The 19,289-nt window shown below is 50.0% G+C and overlaps 1 protein-coding gene across 2 annotated transcripts in view; it reads left to right on the top strand.

Annotated features, from left to right (window-relative positions):
* Positions 1–10,705: 10,705 nt before the first annotated feature.
* Positions 10,706–19,289, top strand: part of SLC6A3 (solute carrier family 6 member 3) — a 37,375-nt gene continuing 28,791 nt past the window's right edge. For both annotated transcript variants that reach the window (XM_066243324.1, XM_066243321.1), the window contains exons 1-4: positions 10,706–10,798; positions 12,444–12,776; positions 14,082–14,213; positions 18,453–18,684. In XM_066243324.1, coding sequence (XP_066099421.1) covers positions 12,491–12,776; positions 14,082–14,213; positions 18,453–18,684 — 650 coding nt within the window. In that variant the 5' untranslated portion in view covers positions 10,706–10,798; positions 12,444–12,490. The remainder of the gene's footprint in view (positions 10,799–12,443; positions 12,777–14,081; positions 14,214–18,452; positions 18,685–19,289) is intronic.

Below are 19,289 nucleotides of genomic sequence, written 5' to 3'. Positions count from 1 at the left end.
ATCAAATAAAAACACCTAGCTATATGCCATTTAGACACGTATTAAAAGAATTGAGGAATAAATGTAAAGTGCAAACATTAGATAAGAAAGCTGATGTGGCAAGGGTAACATGACGCCGAGTGACCTTTAAGGCAGGGATAATTACCCGTGTGAAAAAAAATGGAGTTCAGCTTTGGTAGAGGGTACAGTGCAATTGGAAGACACAGTAACCCTAAAGGTGTATGTACCTAATGATACAGCTTAAGATTAAAAAGAGAGGGGAACAGGGAGGGGAAATAAAGATTAAAAGGAGAAATAAGTCAAACATACTTGGAAATTTTTAACACAATTCTCTTAGTAATTGATAGAACTACCAGGAAAACATAATTATGCAGAACATTTGAACAATGCCATTTACCAAATGGACTTAATTGCCATTTCAAGTACACGTGAAGCAGTTGTCAAACTAGACTGGTTAGAGAGTAAATCTCAATAAATTTCAAAATATTTCAATCATACAGAGTATGTTCCCTCACAGAAATGATGCCAAATAGTGGATTCTGCCCATGTTCCAGAACGGAGCTCCACAGCCACTAGACGCCTGCCAAGGAGGATGGCAGACACTTTGGTACTGGCAATGGGGCCGATCTGTGTCATACCACGTTGTCAAAAGCTAGTTTAGGGCCCTAGCTGGTTGGCTCAGTGGTAGAGCATCAGCCTGGCATGTGGATATCCCAGGTTCAATTCCCAGTCAGGCACACAGGAAAAGTTACCATCTGCTTCTCCACCCACCCCCTTCTCTTTTTCTTCTTTTTCTTTTTCTTCTTCTTCTTCTTCTTCTTCTTCTTCTTCTTCTTCTTCTTCTTCTTCTTCTTCTTCTTCTTCTTCTTCCTTTTCTTCTTCTTCTTCTTCTTCTTCTTCTTCTTCTTCTTCTTCTTCTTCTTCTTCTTCTTCTTCCTCCTCCTCCTCCTCCTCCTCCTCCTCCTCCTCTTCCTCTCCTACTCCTCCTCCTCCTCCTTCTTCTTCTGCCATGGCTCGATTGGTTCAAGCAAGTTGGCCCCGGGTGCTGAAGATGGCTCCATGGTCTCACCTCAGGTGCTAAAATATCTCAGTTGCCAAGCAACAGAGCAACAGTCCCAGATGGGTAAATCATTGCCGGGTAGGGGGCTTGCTGGGTGGATCCTAGTCAGGACACAAGCAGGAGTCTGTCTCTCTGCCTCTCCACGTCTCACATAACATTTAAAAAAAATTCTGGCTAGGTCCTGGCTAAATTTTAAATGTAAAAAGAGTGAAAGAGTTCAAAGTTTTGCTTCCAGTCAAAATGGAGAAACAGAGACTGGATCCATCCTCCCTCCTGGTGGGAAATAGATGCTTTTTCCCCCTCAGTAGTAAGGAAATAGACAAAACACTGCTCTGGTCCAGCCAAACAAAGCAGTTTAAAAACAAGACCAGAAAGAATGGCCAGGCTATTTATAAATAACTTACTTTTACCCCAAAGTTCCAGAATATTCACAGAAATACAAAACTATCCAGCACCTCACTAGAAGTCACAGTGTCTGGCATCCAATCAGAAATCACCTGCCTGACCGGTGGTGGTACAGTGGATTGAGCATCGGCCCAGGACACTGAGGGCCTCAGCTTGAAACCCTGAGGTCATTGGCTAGAGCGTGAGCTTCTAGCTTGAGCACAGGATCATCAACATAATCCTGTGGCCAAGGTAGCTGGCTTGAGCCCAAATTTGCTGATTTGAGCCCAAGGTCACTGGCTGGAGCAAGGGGTCACTGGGTTGGTTTGAGCCCCTTAGTCAAGGCATGTATGAGAAGCAATCAATAAACAAAGTGAAGTAACTATGAGTTGATGCTTCTCATCTCCCTTCTCCCTTCCTAGTTCTCTCTCTCTCTAAAAAAAAAAAAAAAAAAAAAAAGAAAAAAGAAAAAAGAAAAAGGAAGAAAGAAATCACCTGGATGCAAAAAAGCAGGAAAAGATTATCTCTAATCAATAGAAACCGACCCAGAAATGACTCAGGTGATGGAATTCATAGATGAGGTTCATTTGTTATACAATATAACTGTCACCTTGTTCAGAAAGCCAGCTGGAGACAAGACTGAACATGTTCAGTACAGACATGAGAGATCTTTTATGAGATAAATATGAATTCTAGCATGAAAACCACAATGTTTGAGATTCTAGCATAAAAACTACCATGTTTGGCCTTTCTCCAGCTGCCCCTAAGGTGCTCGGTCCTCCCGAGGAGATGAAGGCCACACTGAGGGAGGCCCTCGCTCATCAGGGGCTAGCACCACTCCCAGCAGTGCTCACTCATACCACGGCCTCCATCTCACAAGACACTCGCAGCTACAGGGCCCTCATCCTGCAGGATGATGAGGTGATGGTGACCGAGGAGCAGATCAATGCCCTTATTAAAGCAGTTGGTGTAAATGTTGAACCTTTCTGGCAAGGCTTGTTTGCATAGCCAATCTCAACATTGGGAGCCTCATCTGCAATGTAGGGGTTGGTGGGCCTGCCCCAGCAGCTGGTGCTGCCCCAGCAGGAGAGCCCTCCCCTCCACCCCTGCTGCCCCAGCTGTGGAGGAAAATGTGGAAGCAAAGAAAGAAGAATCTGAGGAGTCTGATGATGCCATGGGCTTCAGTCTTTTTGACTAAACTACTTTTGTAACATTTTCACTACTTTTGTAGTGAAAAGCTGAGCTCTGAAAAAGAACCCTATGAGGTTTGAATGCAAAACACACAGGTTAAGAGTAAGGGTGGAGGCCTGACCTGTGGTGGTGCAGTGGATAAAGTGTCGACCTGGGAATGCTGAGGTCGCCAGTTCGAAACCCTGGACTTGCCTGGTCAAGGCACATATGGGAGTTGATGCTTCCTGCTCCTCCCCCCTTCTCTCTCTCTCTCCTCTCTCTCTCTCCTTCTGTCTCTCCCTCTCCTCTCTAAAATGAATAAATAAATAAATTTTAAAAAAGAGTAAGGGTGGATTTGACATCACAGAAGAGACTGCAAGTGGACTTGAAGATAAAGCAATGCAAACTATTCTGAACAAAATAAAGAAAAAGACAAAAAATTGAACTGATCATCAATAAGCTGTGGAACTTTCCCCAAGGAAAGGGGCAGACAGAAAAAAATATTTAAAGAAGTACTTTTCCAAACTTGATATAAGCTAGGAGCCCACTGATCCCAGGAGCTCAGTGAACGCCAAGCACAGGAACCATAATGGAAACCACAGTAGGTGCATCATAACTGATGCTTAAACAAACAATAAAGAGAAAATCAGCCAGAGAAGAAAAAACACAGTTTATACGAGGAACAAAAATATGAGGGAAAGCAGATTTCTCATTAGAAATAAGACCATCTGGAAGACAGTGGGGCAACATTACAAAACAGGAAAAGAAAAAGACATCTGCCAACCTAGAATTACTTACTCAGCAAAGATACCTTTCCAAACAGAGAAATAGAGCTGCTTTGGGCACACAAAAGCTGAAAGAATTCATCACTGGCAGACCCTCAGTACAAGGAATGTTGAAATAAGTCCTTAAAGCGGAGGGAAAACGATAGCACTTTGAAATCTGGATCTATCTACGCAAGGGATGAGGAGGACCAGAAATGTAATCACATGGGCAAATATAAGCACTTTTTCTTATTATTTAAATCTCTTTAAAAGAGAATTGAATATGTGAGGCAAATTTGATAATGCATTCTTCGGTTCATGGCATGTAGGAGTGAAATGTCTGACGACAGCAGCACAAAGGCCAGGAGGGGTGAGTAGCAGTCCTGTAATTAAGTCCCCACAGTATGTGTGCAGGGGGGTTGACACCACCTGAACATGGACTGTGACAGAGGGAAGGTGCATGCTACAGCACAAAAGCAACCACTAAAATAACACAACAAAGGGATTTGGCTGATAGTCCCACAAAAGAGAAGGGAAATAGAATTTTTAAAATGCAATCCAAAAGAGAAGAGAAAAGGAGAGAAAAGGAGCAGAGGACACATTGGAAAAATAGAAAAAGGTAGTCAATGATAGATTTAAACACAATCACATCAATATTCACATTAAATGTAAATGGTCTAAATACCCACCAACACGCAGTGGAAGTTGTCAGCTTGGATATAAAATCAAGACCAATCTACATGATGCATATAAGAAACAGTTAACATATGAAGGCATAATCGGCTAGAACAGCGGTTCTCAACCTGTGGGTCGCGACCCCGGCGGGGGTCGAACGACCAAAACACAGGGGTCGCCTAAAGCCATCGGAAATATATATTTTATTTAAAAATGTCCTCGGAAATATATATTTTATTTAAAAATGTATTGTATAATAAATATGTATTTCCCGATGGCTTTAGGCGACCCCTGTGTTTTGGTCGTTCGACCCCAGCCGGGGTCGCAACCCACAGGTTGAGAACTGCTGGGCTAGAAGGAAAAAAAAGAATGGGTGCTCTATAATCAAAAGAAACACGAAGTTGTTCTCATAGCAAAGGCAACTTCAGAGCAGAGGTGATAAGCAGGTCTAAACAAGCTCACTTCACAGTAAGGATTCAGGCCCACAGAAGGACATGTAGGGTCGATGCTGGACATGGCCTTTCCCTGTCCCCAGTCATATGGTTGGTGTGTGGGACCATGAGATCAAGGGTAGTAAAACCATAGCTAAGGTTTTACTAAGAACAATAAAACTGAATCACCAGGTACATATCAATGAGAGACAATGCAGAATGACACGTAGCCTTCCCCTTACCTGCTTACCTGCTTGTAGACAAAAAATTTTGCTTGAGTAACCACCCAGGGCTTAGCTATTTAAAACGCAAGCTCACCCAGCAGGGTGCAAACTCACCAACCAGCTGCTGTTGGTGCTGCCCCTGTATGTAAGTCATAAAAGCTGTGTACACTCCATCTGCTCCTCCTTGTGGTTTCTTTGGGACCCCGCAACAGTGCCAGATTCATTTTCTGGGTCTGGACCTCCTGCATTACAGGACACACAATTCTAAGTGCACGTCCCCCTGACAACAGAGCTTTAACAGGACAAATCAGAGAAGATGGAACCACAAGAACCAGTCCATACACTTTCACTGGGAAATACCAACACTTCTCTCTCAATAATTGAGAACAAGTATGAACACTTTTGTAAGGGCACAGAAGACTGAAAACAGTATGAATGAAGCTGACCTATTTGACATTGATACAATTCTTCGCCCAGTAATAGCAGAACACACATTCTTTTCAAATGCATGTGAAAAATTCTTCCTTGGGAGTGGGATCATCAGGTGCAGCAACGTGTCTTCCGTGTAGACATGTCTCTCGACCAGTCACAGACCAATGGACCCACTAGAACCTCACCATGATGGCAAGCCTTGGAATTTTTATCTTTCCCTTTTCCATCTTTAACAGTCATGTGTCTTACCAATGATCTTGATGGGGTTTTTTTTGTTTTTTGTTTTTCGTTTTGTATTTTTCTGAAGCTGGAAACGGGGAGAGACAGTCAGACTCCCGCATGCACCCGACCGGGATCCACCTGGCACACCCACCAGGGGGCGACGCTCTGCCCCTCCGGGGCGTCGCTCTGTTGCTACCAGAGCCACTCTAGCGCCTGGGGCAGAGGCCAAGGAGCCATCCCCAGCGCCCGGGCCATCTTTGCTCCAATGGAGCCTTGCTGCAGGAGGGGAAGAGAGAGACAGAGAGGAAGGAGAGGGGGAGGGGTGGAGAAGCAGATGGGCACTTCTCCTGTGTTCCCTGGCTGGGAATCGAACCCGGGACTTCTGCACGCCAGGCCGACGCTCTACCACTGAGCCAACCGGCCAGGGCCATGATCTTGATGTTTCTTATTTCTTGCTCACCGGCTTGGTTCAGGATGATGTCACAAAGTGGACTGACGGGATCTGCTGCGGACTGCCAGGCCTACGGTAAAGGTCTCTGACGGGAAGTGGCGGCAGGGTAGTTGATGTAGTGCTGAGACAAGACAGGGAAGGCGTGCTGCTGTTCCTGTTACGTGCAAGGAAACTGTCTCTCCGGGTCTTTCTGAGCAAGTGTGAGTTGGGAGGGGCTGGAGCTGACTGTATCAGCAGCGGCAGAGACCAGGATTTGTGTGGATTCGCTCCAGTCAGGACCCCACAGCTGACACTGGAGCAGAGGGCCACCCAGCAAGCGCCTTGGACACAGCAAGTGGTTCCAAAGAGCTCACCAGGGTGCTTCCAGGAACTTCAGTCACCAATACTCTTGACTTGGAACCTCAGGGGACTAATGGCTTCCCCTCCTCGATCCCATGTGGCTGTCTGTCGCGGGCAAACTAACAGAGAGTCATACAGGGAAGAGGCTCTGGGAGACAGCTGCCCCGGCCTCTCCCTCATGGTACAGAGGTCTGAAAAGTGGGCGGTGGTGATGCCAAGACAACAAAATTGCCCATGGGGATCCCAGAAACCCACACCACAAAGAAAAGTGTTTGAGCACATCCCAGACGTGCAGTAATGGGAGATGTACGGACACCATCTGGCCAGCAAGACTGGCGGGCAAACTGTTCAAGTTGGAGCGAGGCGGCAGAGGCTCAAATAACAAGAACAATAAATGTGAACAGACTGCCGCCTGGGTTGCAGTACACCTAGAGGAGATGTATACTTCTGTTGGAGAGCTTAGAGATGAATTAGTGAATGGAACGTGGAAAATTAACCAGTGGAAAAATACGCAATTATTAACTCAAAGGAAAACAAAAATTTTCCAAGTAAGGGAATGAAATCCTAGAACATTATAGATCAGTTCAAATAATAGAAACATTACGGTCTGGGACTGCTATGCACTGAGTGTTTGTGCTCCTCCCAAATTCCCATGTTGAAGGCCCAAATCCTGGGGCTGGGGGGAATGTATGAGGAGGTGGGGCTTGGGGAAGTGACTCGGTTTAGATGAGGTCATGAGAGTGTGGCCCTATGATAGGACCAGTGGCCTTATAAGGAGAGAACAGAGGGTGTGCTAACTCCCCCCCCTCCATTCTCTCTTTTCTCCAACATAAGGACACAGCCCAAAGGTCCTCACCAGAACCAGACCATGCTAGCACTCTGATCTTGGACTTCCAGGCTCCAGACTGAGAGAAATAAGTGTCTGTTGTTTGAGTGCCCAGCCCGGGGCATTCTGTTATAGCAGCCCAAGCTGACTAAGGAATACCAGCTGTACAAATTATAAGCAGAGAGGGATGTCATGCAGAGAACTAGGTTTGGAAAGGCAGAGGTGGGAGGGGTGGCAGTACCCAGTGTCGAGGAGCTGCAGGGAACCCACCCCAGCTGCCTGGGCCTCCTCCCCTTCAGACTCAGCAGGTGTGCCCACCTGTGGCAGACCCTGACCTGCCGGCCAGGGCATTTGAGAAATGCAGTTCTTGGCCTCCGACCGCCACGCTGTGGGTAGCATAGTGCTGTAGAGACCAGTCATCTGTCAGGATGGCCATAACATGCATGGGGATGTGGCAATCAGGGTTGCAGTGGTCCCCAAAGAGCCTGTGGCTTAAAGACAACAGTTGGCCTGCTCATAGAGGAGCACCCACAGGTGTGCCTGGTCTTCTGGTGGCTTTTCTCCACAGAAGTCCTCCTGCTGAGGGCCGTGCTCTGCACCACCTCACTTCTTCCCCTGTGGTGAGGGGCTGCCAAGCAGTAAGCATGGTTTGGGGCACTGCTATGCTCTGCGCAGCTCCCCCCAGAACAGGCCTATTAAGGTTTTCCTCTTTCAAATGGGTTGAATTGTGCCTCCCCAAATTCATATGTTGGAATCTCAGGACCTCAGAATGCAGCCTTATTTAGAGATCTTTACAGAGATGATCAAGCTGAAATAAGAGCATCAAGGTGTGCCCAGATCCAATAAGAAAAAGGGCACTTGGAAACAATCACATACAGAACACCATGCAAATACGATGACAGAGCTGGGTAATTCTTCTACAAGCCAAGGACCATCGAGGACAGCCAGCACACACCAGAAGCTGAGAGGCCTGCAGAAATTCTCCCTTACAACCTGAGAAGCAACCAGCACTGCCCACACCTTGATCTCAGACTTCTGGCTCCAAAACTGAGAGAGAACAGTTCTCTGTTTATGTGACCCATCCCTGGCACTTGGTCATGTGGGACAAGCAAATGAATCAACTTAAAATCTCGCCTCCCACGGCTCCTTTCCCAGACCCTCCCATGTGCTGTGTAGCTGCGGCTGGCCCCAGTGAATGGCGAACAACTGCCCTGCGGGTAGACGGGACAATGCTCTTGCTCTGCCACTATCCTTCTAGTGCTATGTGTGAACAGTAGCAGCCATGAGGGTGATACACTTAGGGCAAAGTTCCAAGCATTCGAAGGCTGTTGTTTAATCAGGATTAATCAGCTCTTACCCGCACCTGTTCTACACTGTAACTGTGCAGGTCCAGGGGGCAATGACACACAGGAGCCGCAGCTCTGCGTTCTTTTTGTCGCCCGTGGGCCAGGCTGTGGCCTAGGTCCCAGGTTTTTCTGTGACCTTTTATCTTAATTTGTGTGGTTACAAGTGAGGGTTGTGGCGAGGGTGGTGGGCTCCTGGTGCAGGGCTCTTCTCTTTCTTGGCCTGGATGCTGGTTAGATGAGTGTGGTCACTCACCTCTAGGAGCTGCATGCTGGTGTTGGTGCACTCAGGCTGTGTCACATACCACTCCCCCGCCCCGCCCCATGTGTCCTAGTGACTACTTCTTTTCTTGTATTCTGTTGGCTTCTGTCACAGTCACACCCTTGCCAGGCACGCATTCCTGCCTGATGTTTTTTGTTAAGTATACATATCTGAACTCATGAGCCCTGCCCTGTATTCCCTTATTTAAGGGACAATTGTTTCCTTCATGGCCATTTAGTTCCTGGACACTGTTGGTTAAGGCCCCATCACCGATTTCTCTTGTTTCTAGAAACCTGTACTGTTGAGTATGTGTGGGGAAAGACAGGCTGTGTGATGGTCACTAGTGTATACAGTCAAGGTGACACATCCCGAAATACTTGTCACCTCCCCAAGTGCTATAGATTACACTGTGTCCCCTCCCCAATGCACATGTTGAATCCTAACACCCAGTGCAATGGTGCTAGGAAGTGGGCCTTTGGGAGAGGATTGGGTCATGAAGGTAGAGCCCTTGTGATAGAAATAGTGCCCTTATAAAAGAGGCCCCAGGGAGCCCCTCATCCTCCACCACATGAGGTCACAGAAGGGAAATGTCTGTGAGCCAGGAAGTGGGTCCTCACCAGAGAGCAAGTATGTCCCTGCCTTGATTTTGGACTTCTAGCCCCCAGAACTGTGACATAGAAATGTTTGTTGTTTATAAGTCCCTCTCTGTGGCATTTTTGTTAAAGCAGCTAGAGCAGACTGATACACTAAGTCATTGGTTCTTAATGCGTGATTCTAACCAGCCCGGCAGAACAGTGTCTTGGCACTTCAGCTGGGTACCAGTCCTGTTTCTGGCACCAGCCAATGGTCAGGAGGCTGTGGGTAAGGCAGTGGGGAAGCAGCATGAGTGGGGAAATGGTACTGTGGATTTGACAGGGTGTCACAAAGGGACACTGCTTTCATGACCAAGGGGGCACTGCGGATCACCAAGGACTCTTGTGGACATCCCCCTAAAGCGAGCACACAGTGGGGAAATCAAAGGACCTATGTGGAGATGGTTAACGCCTGGGATTTGGGTCACTTGAAGCAAGCCATGATGCCAAAAGTCACATTTACCTTGCAGCCATCCCACCCCTGGGGGACCTACACCTTATTTGGTGGCCTGTGATTTCCATTCCTCTGCCTCATGATGTGAAATCTTGCCAAGGGCTTCCTGGCTAAGAAGTCCAGTTGTGTTAGGTCCTGGAGCCAGTACTGACCGGCAAGCCGCGGGGGGAAATCGTTTTGCGTTGTGAGTGTGATTCCAGCCCCTTGGTGATAACTGATGCCCTTCATGCGGGCAAACCGCCATGACGTCTCGCTGCTCGTAGGACGCTGCCGACCACAGCAGGACCCGCGTCCCCGCAGCCCAGTGACTATCCAGTACCTCGGGGCGGGGAGGCCTGGGTACTCGGCCTCCAAGCGAAGCAGAGAAGAGGTCGGCGCGGCCCGGCTGCAGATGCAGACAAGACATCGCCCGCGCTGTATTCAATGTGAGAGGGTCCTCAGGGTGCCGGACCTCGGGAGGGGTAGTGCAGAGGAGTCCGTGAGACTGGGTGGCTGGGAAGAGCGGGTCGGTGTAGCATCAGGGTGGGTCGTGCAGGAGCGAAGCGGGCGGGGTGGGGGGTGCTGGAGGGCAGCGTTTTGGCCCGGCTGAGCCCGGCAGGTTCCCCGATCCCTCCCGCCGGCGTGCGCCCCTCTTCTGCCTCTCTAAGGCTGAGCGCTGGGTGGGCGATGGGAGTCCCCCAAGCAGACGCCGGTGCGCGGGGCAGCCCCGGCAGATGCAGACGAGGACGGGAGAGAGCCCTAAACTGGTTTCACCGGGAAACAGCCCATCGGGTTCTTCCACGCCTGGGACCCACAGGTGTCCCCGTTCCCAAGAGTCGGATGCTCCAGGACGCACAAAGCCTGGGCAGGTGTCCTGCCGGCCGCGTACTATTGGCCACTCGCTCCTGCCCGCTGTCTGGGTCCCGGGGGCGGGTCTGGGGCGCGGCCAGGCTCGTCCCCCGCCCACCCGGGGCGGCGCGGAAGCGGAGCCACCGGCTTGCGCCCCCGACGGCGGGCGGGGCAAGGGCGGGCCAGGCGACAGGATAAGAGCCCGGAGACCGAGACCGCCCAGCGGAGTGGGACCGGAGCCCGAGCTTTCACGGACACTAGGTGGCAGGACCCCAGAGAAGAACCGAGGTCAGGAGGGCAGGTAAGGCCGGGGCACTCAGTGGGCGACTTGAAGGTACAGACACCCCCGCGCATCCCCAGGGCTTGCCATTCTCTCAGTGGACCCCAAGGGCTGCAGCCGACGGGCATAGTAATTGGACAGGCACTGTCAGAAGGTGCCGCGTCCCTCAGACGATCGCGTCTCCAAATGTCGTTCATAGCCGGGGGCGAACAGCGCGCCCCGACAGACAGAGTGGTTGAGATCTTCCGGCGATTGGTGACTGAGATGTGTGCACGAGCGGGAATGCGGGGTGGATACGCGCCCCCCCGGCCCCTGTCCCGGGCTCTGCAGGTGGAGCGCCTTCTCCCACGGCCGCGCTCGGCTCCAGGGGTCGCGGGAAGGGGCGGCTGCCCTGTGGCGCGGCACCCGGGCGCGCAGCGGCTTGTGACTCATTCCTGCGTGTTGAACAAGACGCGGTGCAGGGTGAAGGGGACCTGGGCCGAGCGGTCTCTGGATCCGATCGGGGTGATTTTTCAGCCAGTGCTCCATCATGCAGGGTTTGTCTGTGATTTTGAAGGCGAGAGTGGGGGCGCGGAGTTGCGGGCGCTGAACGTCCAGGCTGATTACAGGGACAGACAAGGGAACCACAGTTTATGAGCCAGCTGTGTTTCTCTAAGAGACCACGGTTTGCTCCAGGAGTGGGTCAGTTCACCCCAAATGCTGGGAGTAGGCTTCCCTGGCAGAGCGAAAAAGCCCCAATTCACTGCTTCTACAGCTCTGGGCCCTCCAACTGCGTCCGGTAGGAACCCAACCCACCTGCTCCCCAGAGAATACAGCCCCTTTGGCCCAGTTATCATCCGTCTCAGGAATGTGCTGTTGGGTTTGTCACCAGAAGTGAAGGGGTCACAGAGAGGTGGTGCCTAAAATAACTTAAGTTGTGAATTTTTTTTCAAACTTGGATACGGTGGAAAATCCACCCATTAAACTCCCCTCCTGTTGTGCTCCTGCTTCAACCACGGTGTGTGCATGTGTGGAGTTTCTTCTCTTCCCCAGTGACATTTCCCAGGGTACATGCAAGTGATTTGGAAATGTGCTCCCGGGTAAAGCTGCTAAGTATAGGAGCTTGTGGTCCCTCAGGTAAACCCTGACTTGCTCTCATTTCTGCTGACTTCCAGGTGGGGGCCGGTGAGCCGCCGGGCCATGGGTGTACGCAGATCATGCAGACATTCCTTGAATGAACTGTTATAATTATTATAACTTGTCATTGCTGTGGGAAATTTTGATTATAGTGGAAAGAAGAAGTGTGTACTCTTATAAAGACTTATTGTTGAATACTATTTGAAGATTGTAAATGTATGGTAGAGGTAACCGTTGCATTAATGTTAAAAGGAAAATTAGAGATTACACAGGCCCTGCACCCTCGCTGGATTGGGGAAGAGAGCCAGGGGAAGGGGGCAAAGCAGATGTCTATCCTGGGATTTCCACAGCTTTGCTCCCCTACCCTTCTCATCTCCTGTTGTCCTCAACCCTGACCATGTCATCTTAGCTGCTTGGAATGTATTTGTTCTGCCCCAAAGAAATGAATACAAATGCCTTGATTCCCTGCTCTTGCCACTGGGTGCATCCGTAGTTCTGGCTACTAACTCACTGCATTCCTGTGTGTGTTTATTTTTCATACTGGCTGAAGACCAAGAGGGAAGAAGCACAGAAACGTAGATTCCATCCAGTCTGCCCATGAATAGGAGCAAGTGCCCAGTGGGACTGATGCCTTCCGTGGTGGCCCCAGCTAAGGAGCCCAACGCCCTGTGCCCAAAGGCGGTGGAACTTGTCCTGGTCAAGGAGCAGAATGGGGTGCAGTTCACAAACTCCACCCTTGTCAACTCCCCACAAACCCCCGTGGAGGCCCAGGAACGGGAGACATGGAGCAAGAAAATAGACTTCCTCCTCTCGGTGATTGGCTTTGCAGTGGACCTGGCCAATGTCTGGCGATTTCCTTACCTATGCTACAAAAACGGCGGGGGTGAGTTCCTGCTTGCTGTCCCTGTGCATTCCCGCTGGGCTAGCGTCCAGGGCAATGGAGGCAGAGCTTTTGAGAAACACACATACTCTGGCAACATGACACTGTTTTGTGACTTAGCATTAGCCGGGCACAGATTCCCCAGCGGCATGTCACAGAACCACAGAAAGAGAGTTGAGAGCAGTCTCACTCTGTGTCGGGACTGTACAGGTAAGGCGAGTGAGGCCAGAGAGCAGGAAGCCAGAGGTAGCGGTTGGAGGCACCATGGGTCTGCCTTCTGTTTCTAGAGGTGGTTTTCACTTTGGAAAGAAAAGGCCCACAGAAGGGTATCTTTGGCTGATTTCAAACAGCATTTACAAAGTGAAGCCCTTGAGCTTGGAGTAGTGGAAAATGCCCTGGACATGTGCTCTACCCTACTCCTTACTCCTACTACTCCCTGAACTCACCCAATGAGTTCTAGAACCATGACTGTCCCTGGACTCAAGGTAGAAACTGAAATACAGGGCAGGATCATCCCCAAAATTCAAGTTGGTGGCCAGTTAAGTTGAAGTTCATGCCCACCCTCTCGGTCCATTTCCCTGACAGCCTTCCTGATTCACTGGCCACAGCACACTGCAGATGTCCTGGGGAGGTCCTTCCAGCATGCCCTGGGTAGTTTGGCATTATTCTGCCCAGATCGAGGGGAGAAGGCTGAGGCCTCAGCAGTGCAGTAAGTTGCCCAAGGACAGACAGAGCTGTGGGGTCTCCTTGCCCCTTCCCATCCCAAGAAGAGAGCCATGGGGCCGTGAACTTTGTGCTCAGGGCGGGATGCAGCTCCAGAGGAACAAGGCATCTCCCTGGAGGGACTGCAGCCCCCCACGAAGCAGGTTTCCTATGCTGGGAGCTGGGATGGGTGACAGAACCCATGCAGGGTCAGAGGTGGCCCACAGATCCCAGAGGAGTCACAACTCAAGAGAGGCAGACATTCCACAGAGGAGCAAGCAAGGGCAGAGATGGAGAAGGAGCCAAGGTGTGGTCAGGGCCTCCTCTGCTCTGCTCTTGGGACTTGGCCCCATAATCTGGGCCCAGGACATTGGGAGTTCACTGGGAATGGGCTTGCTTTGAAAGCTTTAGAGGGGTTTGGAGCACTGATGACAATGGGGCTAGGCAGGGAGAGGAGGCCCACCCACCCCAGCCTGTGGCTTCCCTTCGGAGGGTGGCCAGGCAGGGAACTTCAGGGGAAACAGGAACAGGGCCAAGACATGCATGGCTGGTGGAGATGGATGAGACCTTCAGGCCCTCAGTGACCGTGCTGTCATGTCCCCACAGGCGCCTTCCTGGTCCCCTACCTGCTCTTCATGGTCATTGCGGGGATGCCGCTTTTCTACATGGAGCTGGCCCTCGGGCAGTTCAATAGGGAGGGAGCCGCCGGCGTCTGGAAGATCTGCCCCGTACTAAAAGGTAATGATGGGGATGCCGCCGCAGACACGGCATGACACAGACCAGGGCTGTGGCTGAGTCCTTCAAGGAAAGCCCACCCAACTCATGGAGTTTCATTCTTGTCCTACTTTGCTAGGTATCTGTCTATGCACGTGAACACACCATTTGAATTTAGTCCTACTCTAATGATCTGTAATGACCAAGAATTTGAGAATGCATTTCTTGCTTCCAGGTGAAGCTGCCTTGCAATTAAATTCATTAGTGGTGTTATTTTGTCAAAGTGTTAGAATAATAAATAAGATAAAACTTTTATGTCTATCCATCTATCCGCTACTTGTCATCAATCTGTTATCTATCTATCTGTCTATCTACCTATCATCTATGCATGCATCCTTCCATCTGTCTATATATCATTTATATACATCCATCTATCAACCCTCTATCATCTACCTACCTATTTATCACTTATGTATGATATCTATTTATCATCTATTAAATGTCTACTGAACATATATAAAATCAGGCAGCTTTGGCTAGAAATAAATGATTAAGATTTACTCAAGGGTCTTAGGGTTTACAAGTTAGAAACACAACTAGGCAATACCCAGACTGTTCTGAAGAAGAAAGACAAAGCGGAGGGTTCCTATAGCAAAAAGTGCACTCTTGAGAAGAATCCGTTGTGCATTCTTAGCTTATAGATTGGTCTGGGATGGTAATTCTGAGATGACCAGTGGTCTGAATACTGGATGTCCAGTGGTTCAGACACCTTCCTCTAATCCTTTAAGGGATAATCAGGATTATTAGGAGGTTTGATGTGTATCTAGGCTTTGATACAGGACTGGAAAATTCAAAGGTTTAAGTTCCCAGGCTACTTAAACCACAAGCAGAATGGTTTCCTCATGCCTTAATCTACTTGACTTCAGTAATTTAGCAGCTCGCCTATCTACCTACCTGTCTATCGCTTTTTATCCATCTGTTATCTATCATAGCTACCTATTCCATATCATTTATCTATAATCTATCTATCTATCTAGTTATTCACAGAGCCTTCTGGGCTGCTACTAAGATGTCAAGGCACCATGAAGCAGGCATGCCTCGCGCTGAGTCCTGGTGACTAACCTTCCTGTGGTCACCTCGCTCTAGCTTCCTGAGGGCCCAGGAGAGGGCACACACTGTGTTGTCTCTGTCTCGGAGATGCAGGCGCTGAGAATTGGCTTGATTAGAACACTGATTAGAAGGCTTGAGTAATTGGCCCTTGTCACCTTGTCAAGGGCAGGGGGTGGGATTTGATCCCAGACCCATCCGACTTCCCACAGGACCAATAGGAACAGATGGCTCAGGGGGTTTCAGGGATATTTCTACAAAGAGACCAGAGAAGTGCCTGGTTTCATTAAGAAAAGGCTAGTAAAAGATTAGGCTTTAGATTTTCTCAGAAATTCCTAAAAAGTTGGTGTTTAGAGGAGAGTGGAAACCCCAGTGTGTCTGCAAGGATGCCATATGGGTGGGTCGGTAGGTGTGTGCTCAGACAGAAACTGATCCGGCCTCAGGAGTGAGGACGTACACAGCCGCAAAGGTTGGTCTCCAAGGGGGGAAATCATCCTCACACAGTGGAAATACTGAGACCGGCCAGGTGTGACAGCTGCTCCAGGTGCCATGTGTTATTCCTGCTTAATGGTCTGCTGGGTGAATCTTACCGTGTTAGCAATCTTTCCTGAGGTTAAATGATTCAGAGGCCCACCCTAAAGTGGAACTACAGAGCGAGATTTAGGCACCTCTGAGTTCAGATGCCAGAGGTTGAGTGTTCCCTCGTGCAATTTGCACACAGAAGTCAAAGCTCAGATGAGTTGCCTGAGGCTCGCTGCTGGCACCCTCATTAATTCCCCAGTGGAGAAATATGCAGGTACCTGAAGATACCAGGTACTTATTAGCAACAGATGCAGGTGTCAACCTGGACATTGCAGCGTCTGTTTACTGGCACAGTGTTGGTGCCAACGAGGGCAGTGAACCCAAGCTAACAGACAAGACACAAATGAGTTAATCGTGTTCTCCCAGGCCCCGCTGGGCAGCGCTAACATGTCATGCGGTTGTGCACTGCAATGAGCTTTCGCTGTGGTCAGTATTTATAGAGCATTAAAGCACCGAGTTGGAAATTAAGCATGTCTATCCTCAAGTGTCCATCTGGGAAAACGTTTAGGAAGGATGCCTCCCATGGTGATGCAGACTGTGGTCTTACCAGGTTGCATCTCTGGATTTTCAAGAAGCATATTCTTCTGGACCAAAGTATGTCGGTCATAAGTTTCTTACATGACACAACTCTGCCCCATCTCCCACTGGGGAATCTAACACTGAATCAAAATAAATCTGCCTCTTTCCTGACCGCCCTGGGTGAGGGCCTGCAGGAGAGGTGCCCCACAGGCTGGAGGCCAACAAGTGAAAGCTGGTGTCCAGCTGTTTCCTGCCACAAGAAGAATTTTCTCCAACAAAGCTGCCAAAGTGATTTGCTACGTTGCAGATTATAAAATGTCTATACATGCTTTCTAAGAATTTCAAAGTGTTACTTAATCCTAATGAATTGGGGTCAATATAAGAAACATGACTGGCAGCACTGCATTCTAGAGAAGCTCAGACCACAGGTGGGGGCATCACACAACATCATAGCAACATCAGGACCCGGAGGAGCAGTCGGCAGGTGTCGCACACCTCAGTAACTGACTCAAGTCCGAGCCTCACAGTCACGCTCTGGCAGCTCACATCGGCTTTTGTCCAGTTTTGGAAACTCATCCAACTGAGGCCACAGGAAGAAGCGCCATGTGGCCCCTGTGGGCAGAATCTTGGTCAGAGCCCGGTCACCCCCGTCATCACCGCGACTGAGGGGATTGCAAACCACACAAAGTCAGCTGTTGAGCTGAGAATCTGTGCAGTCAACACAGGGTTGTGCTCGTCAGGGAGACAAACGCATCAGCACATGAACACTAGACTTTCAAGTTTAGAGAAGAGACACCTTGAGTTGTTTAATGCCTACCAAGCTGCAATCCCCAGCGGGTAGTTTCCTGCGTGTTTAGCTTTTATCATAACCACATGATGCTCATTTGATAGGAGATGGTCATTGCTCCTAAATTAGGTGAGGCAAACCATGCTTGTCAGGACACCCTGACACGTGTGTCTTCTCTTTCCTTCTTTGTCTTAAAAAAAAAAAAAAAAAGTCAATTAATAAAATTGCCTGTATTATCATGTGTCACTCCATAGGGGTAACACATGGTAAATGATGACATCAGTTAAAATGTCCCAAATAATTATTATGGGACTAAAAGATTGTTATTAGTCGGTATGTCTAGGTCCCTGTGAAAGCTTTCTCCTGCATTTGGAGCCGAGCTCCCGCACAGCTCGCTTCCCCCAGCCCTCCCTCGCCTACCTAGGAGCTGCCCCCTGCACCTAGCCAGCGCTGAGCTGCCCCCGAGAAAGTCAGGTGGTGAAGTCCACAGTGAGAGTGAGCTGCTTCCGTGGCTGCGCCTCATCCTCAGTCCCCCGTGCTATCTGTCCAGGGCCCTGCAGGGTGGCCATGTAGCTGGATAGCCTTTGATAAACCTATTGCATGGGTGGCCCTCAGTGTTTCTGGGTGACTTTAAATGGTTTGAGTGGCCTTTGTTGGTGTTTGGTGATTTTTTTTAATCTTTGATGTCCCTAGATGACCCTGAGTACCAAGGGTGGTCATAGGTGACAATGGATGATTCTGATGGTTTTGCGTGGTCTGGTGGTGCTGGCTAATTCTGGCTGGATTTACCAGGGTGACCCAGAGTGACCTTAGATGACCTTAAGTGAGCCTGGAAGATTCTGTTTGATTCTGAGTGGCAGTGGATAGCCATGGATGGCCCTTAGTTACCCTGTATGTGTGTGGGTGACCTGGTTCTACCAGGGTGGCCCTAGATGATTCTACATCTTCCTGGATGACACTACATATCCCTGGACCTACCATGGTGGTCCTGGATACCCTCCAATAATCCTGGATGGCCTTTCAGGTCTTGAATGATCCTCAGAGACACCCTGAACATCTCCAAGTGAACAGAGATGGCCATAGATGGTTTTGGAAGGGGGACATCTTCTCAGTGATCGCTCATAAAGTCTAGCACCTGCCCTTTCACTTCTCTTCCCCTGTGTATTTAATGATGTTGCCTGGTATTAGGCAGAGTCCCAATGTCTCCTATAAGGGAAGGTGGGAAGGGGCATTCTGTTGACAGTGGCTCTATGCTCTCACTGCCCTAGGTGTGGGCTTCACAGTCATCCTGATCTCACTCTACGTTGGCTTCTTCTACAATGTCATCATCGCCTGGGCGTTGCATTACTTCTTCTCCTCCTTCACCATGGAGCTGCCCTGGACCCACTGCAACAACACCTGGAACAGCCCCAACTGCACAGACGCCCCCTCTGGCAATGCCAGTGATGGCTCCGGCCTCAACGACAGCTTCAGGACCACGCCTGCTGCCGAGTACTTTGAGTAAGTGGGGAGTCTGCTCCTCGGGGCTGGATGATTCTTCACGTGCTGTGTCTGCCCCAGGAAGGGGAGGACGCAGAGACGAGCTCTCTGTGGCAGCCCAGGGGCCAGCCACCACTGCTGCTGCCCCAAAGGGGTATGAGAGGACCCTTTCCTCGTCCTGTGCCTGTGTTCTGTTCCGTTGGGTTCTTGTGGAGCAAAGCTAGCGTGAGTCCTCGGCAGGGACGGAAGGCTGAGCGGGCCCATGGCTGCTCTGTCCTACTCCCTGTTTGGGGTGGGAGGAGGCTGTCCAGAGGTACCACACACACTGTATGGGTGGAGGCTGCTGGAGCCTCGGCCCTGGGAACTGGAGTGTCACCTCCCGAGGGGGCTGGGCTCTGAGTTCTCATTCACCTGCCCTTTCTCCACACGCAGGCCAGGCCCAGGTCTTCCTGGGCTGGCTCAACTGCAGCCTCACTAAACAGACCCTGTCTGCAGGGGCTCCTACTGTCTGCTTTTCATGAGGCACTATTTTCTTGTTACAAACACAACATGGTTTTTTCATGGGTGTCTCCTCGGTCCCAGTGTGCAACAGCCTTCCTGGTGTCCCACTTCTCATCTCCCCTCGC

Source organism: Saccopteryx bilineata, chromosome 1 (assembly GCF_036850765.1).
Source record: "Saccopteryx bilineata isolate mSacBil1 chromosome 1, mSacBil1_pri_phased_curated, whole genome shotgun sequence".
In the NCBI taxonomy this organism is placed as follows: Eukaryota; Metazoa; Chordata; class Mammalia; order Chiroptera; family Emballonuridae; genus Saccopteryx; species Saccopteryx bilineata.
The sequence above is the reverse complement of the archived record's forward strand: the minus strand, read 5'-3'. Positions and strand labels throughout refer to the sequence as shown.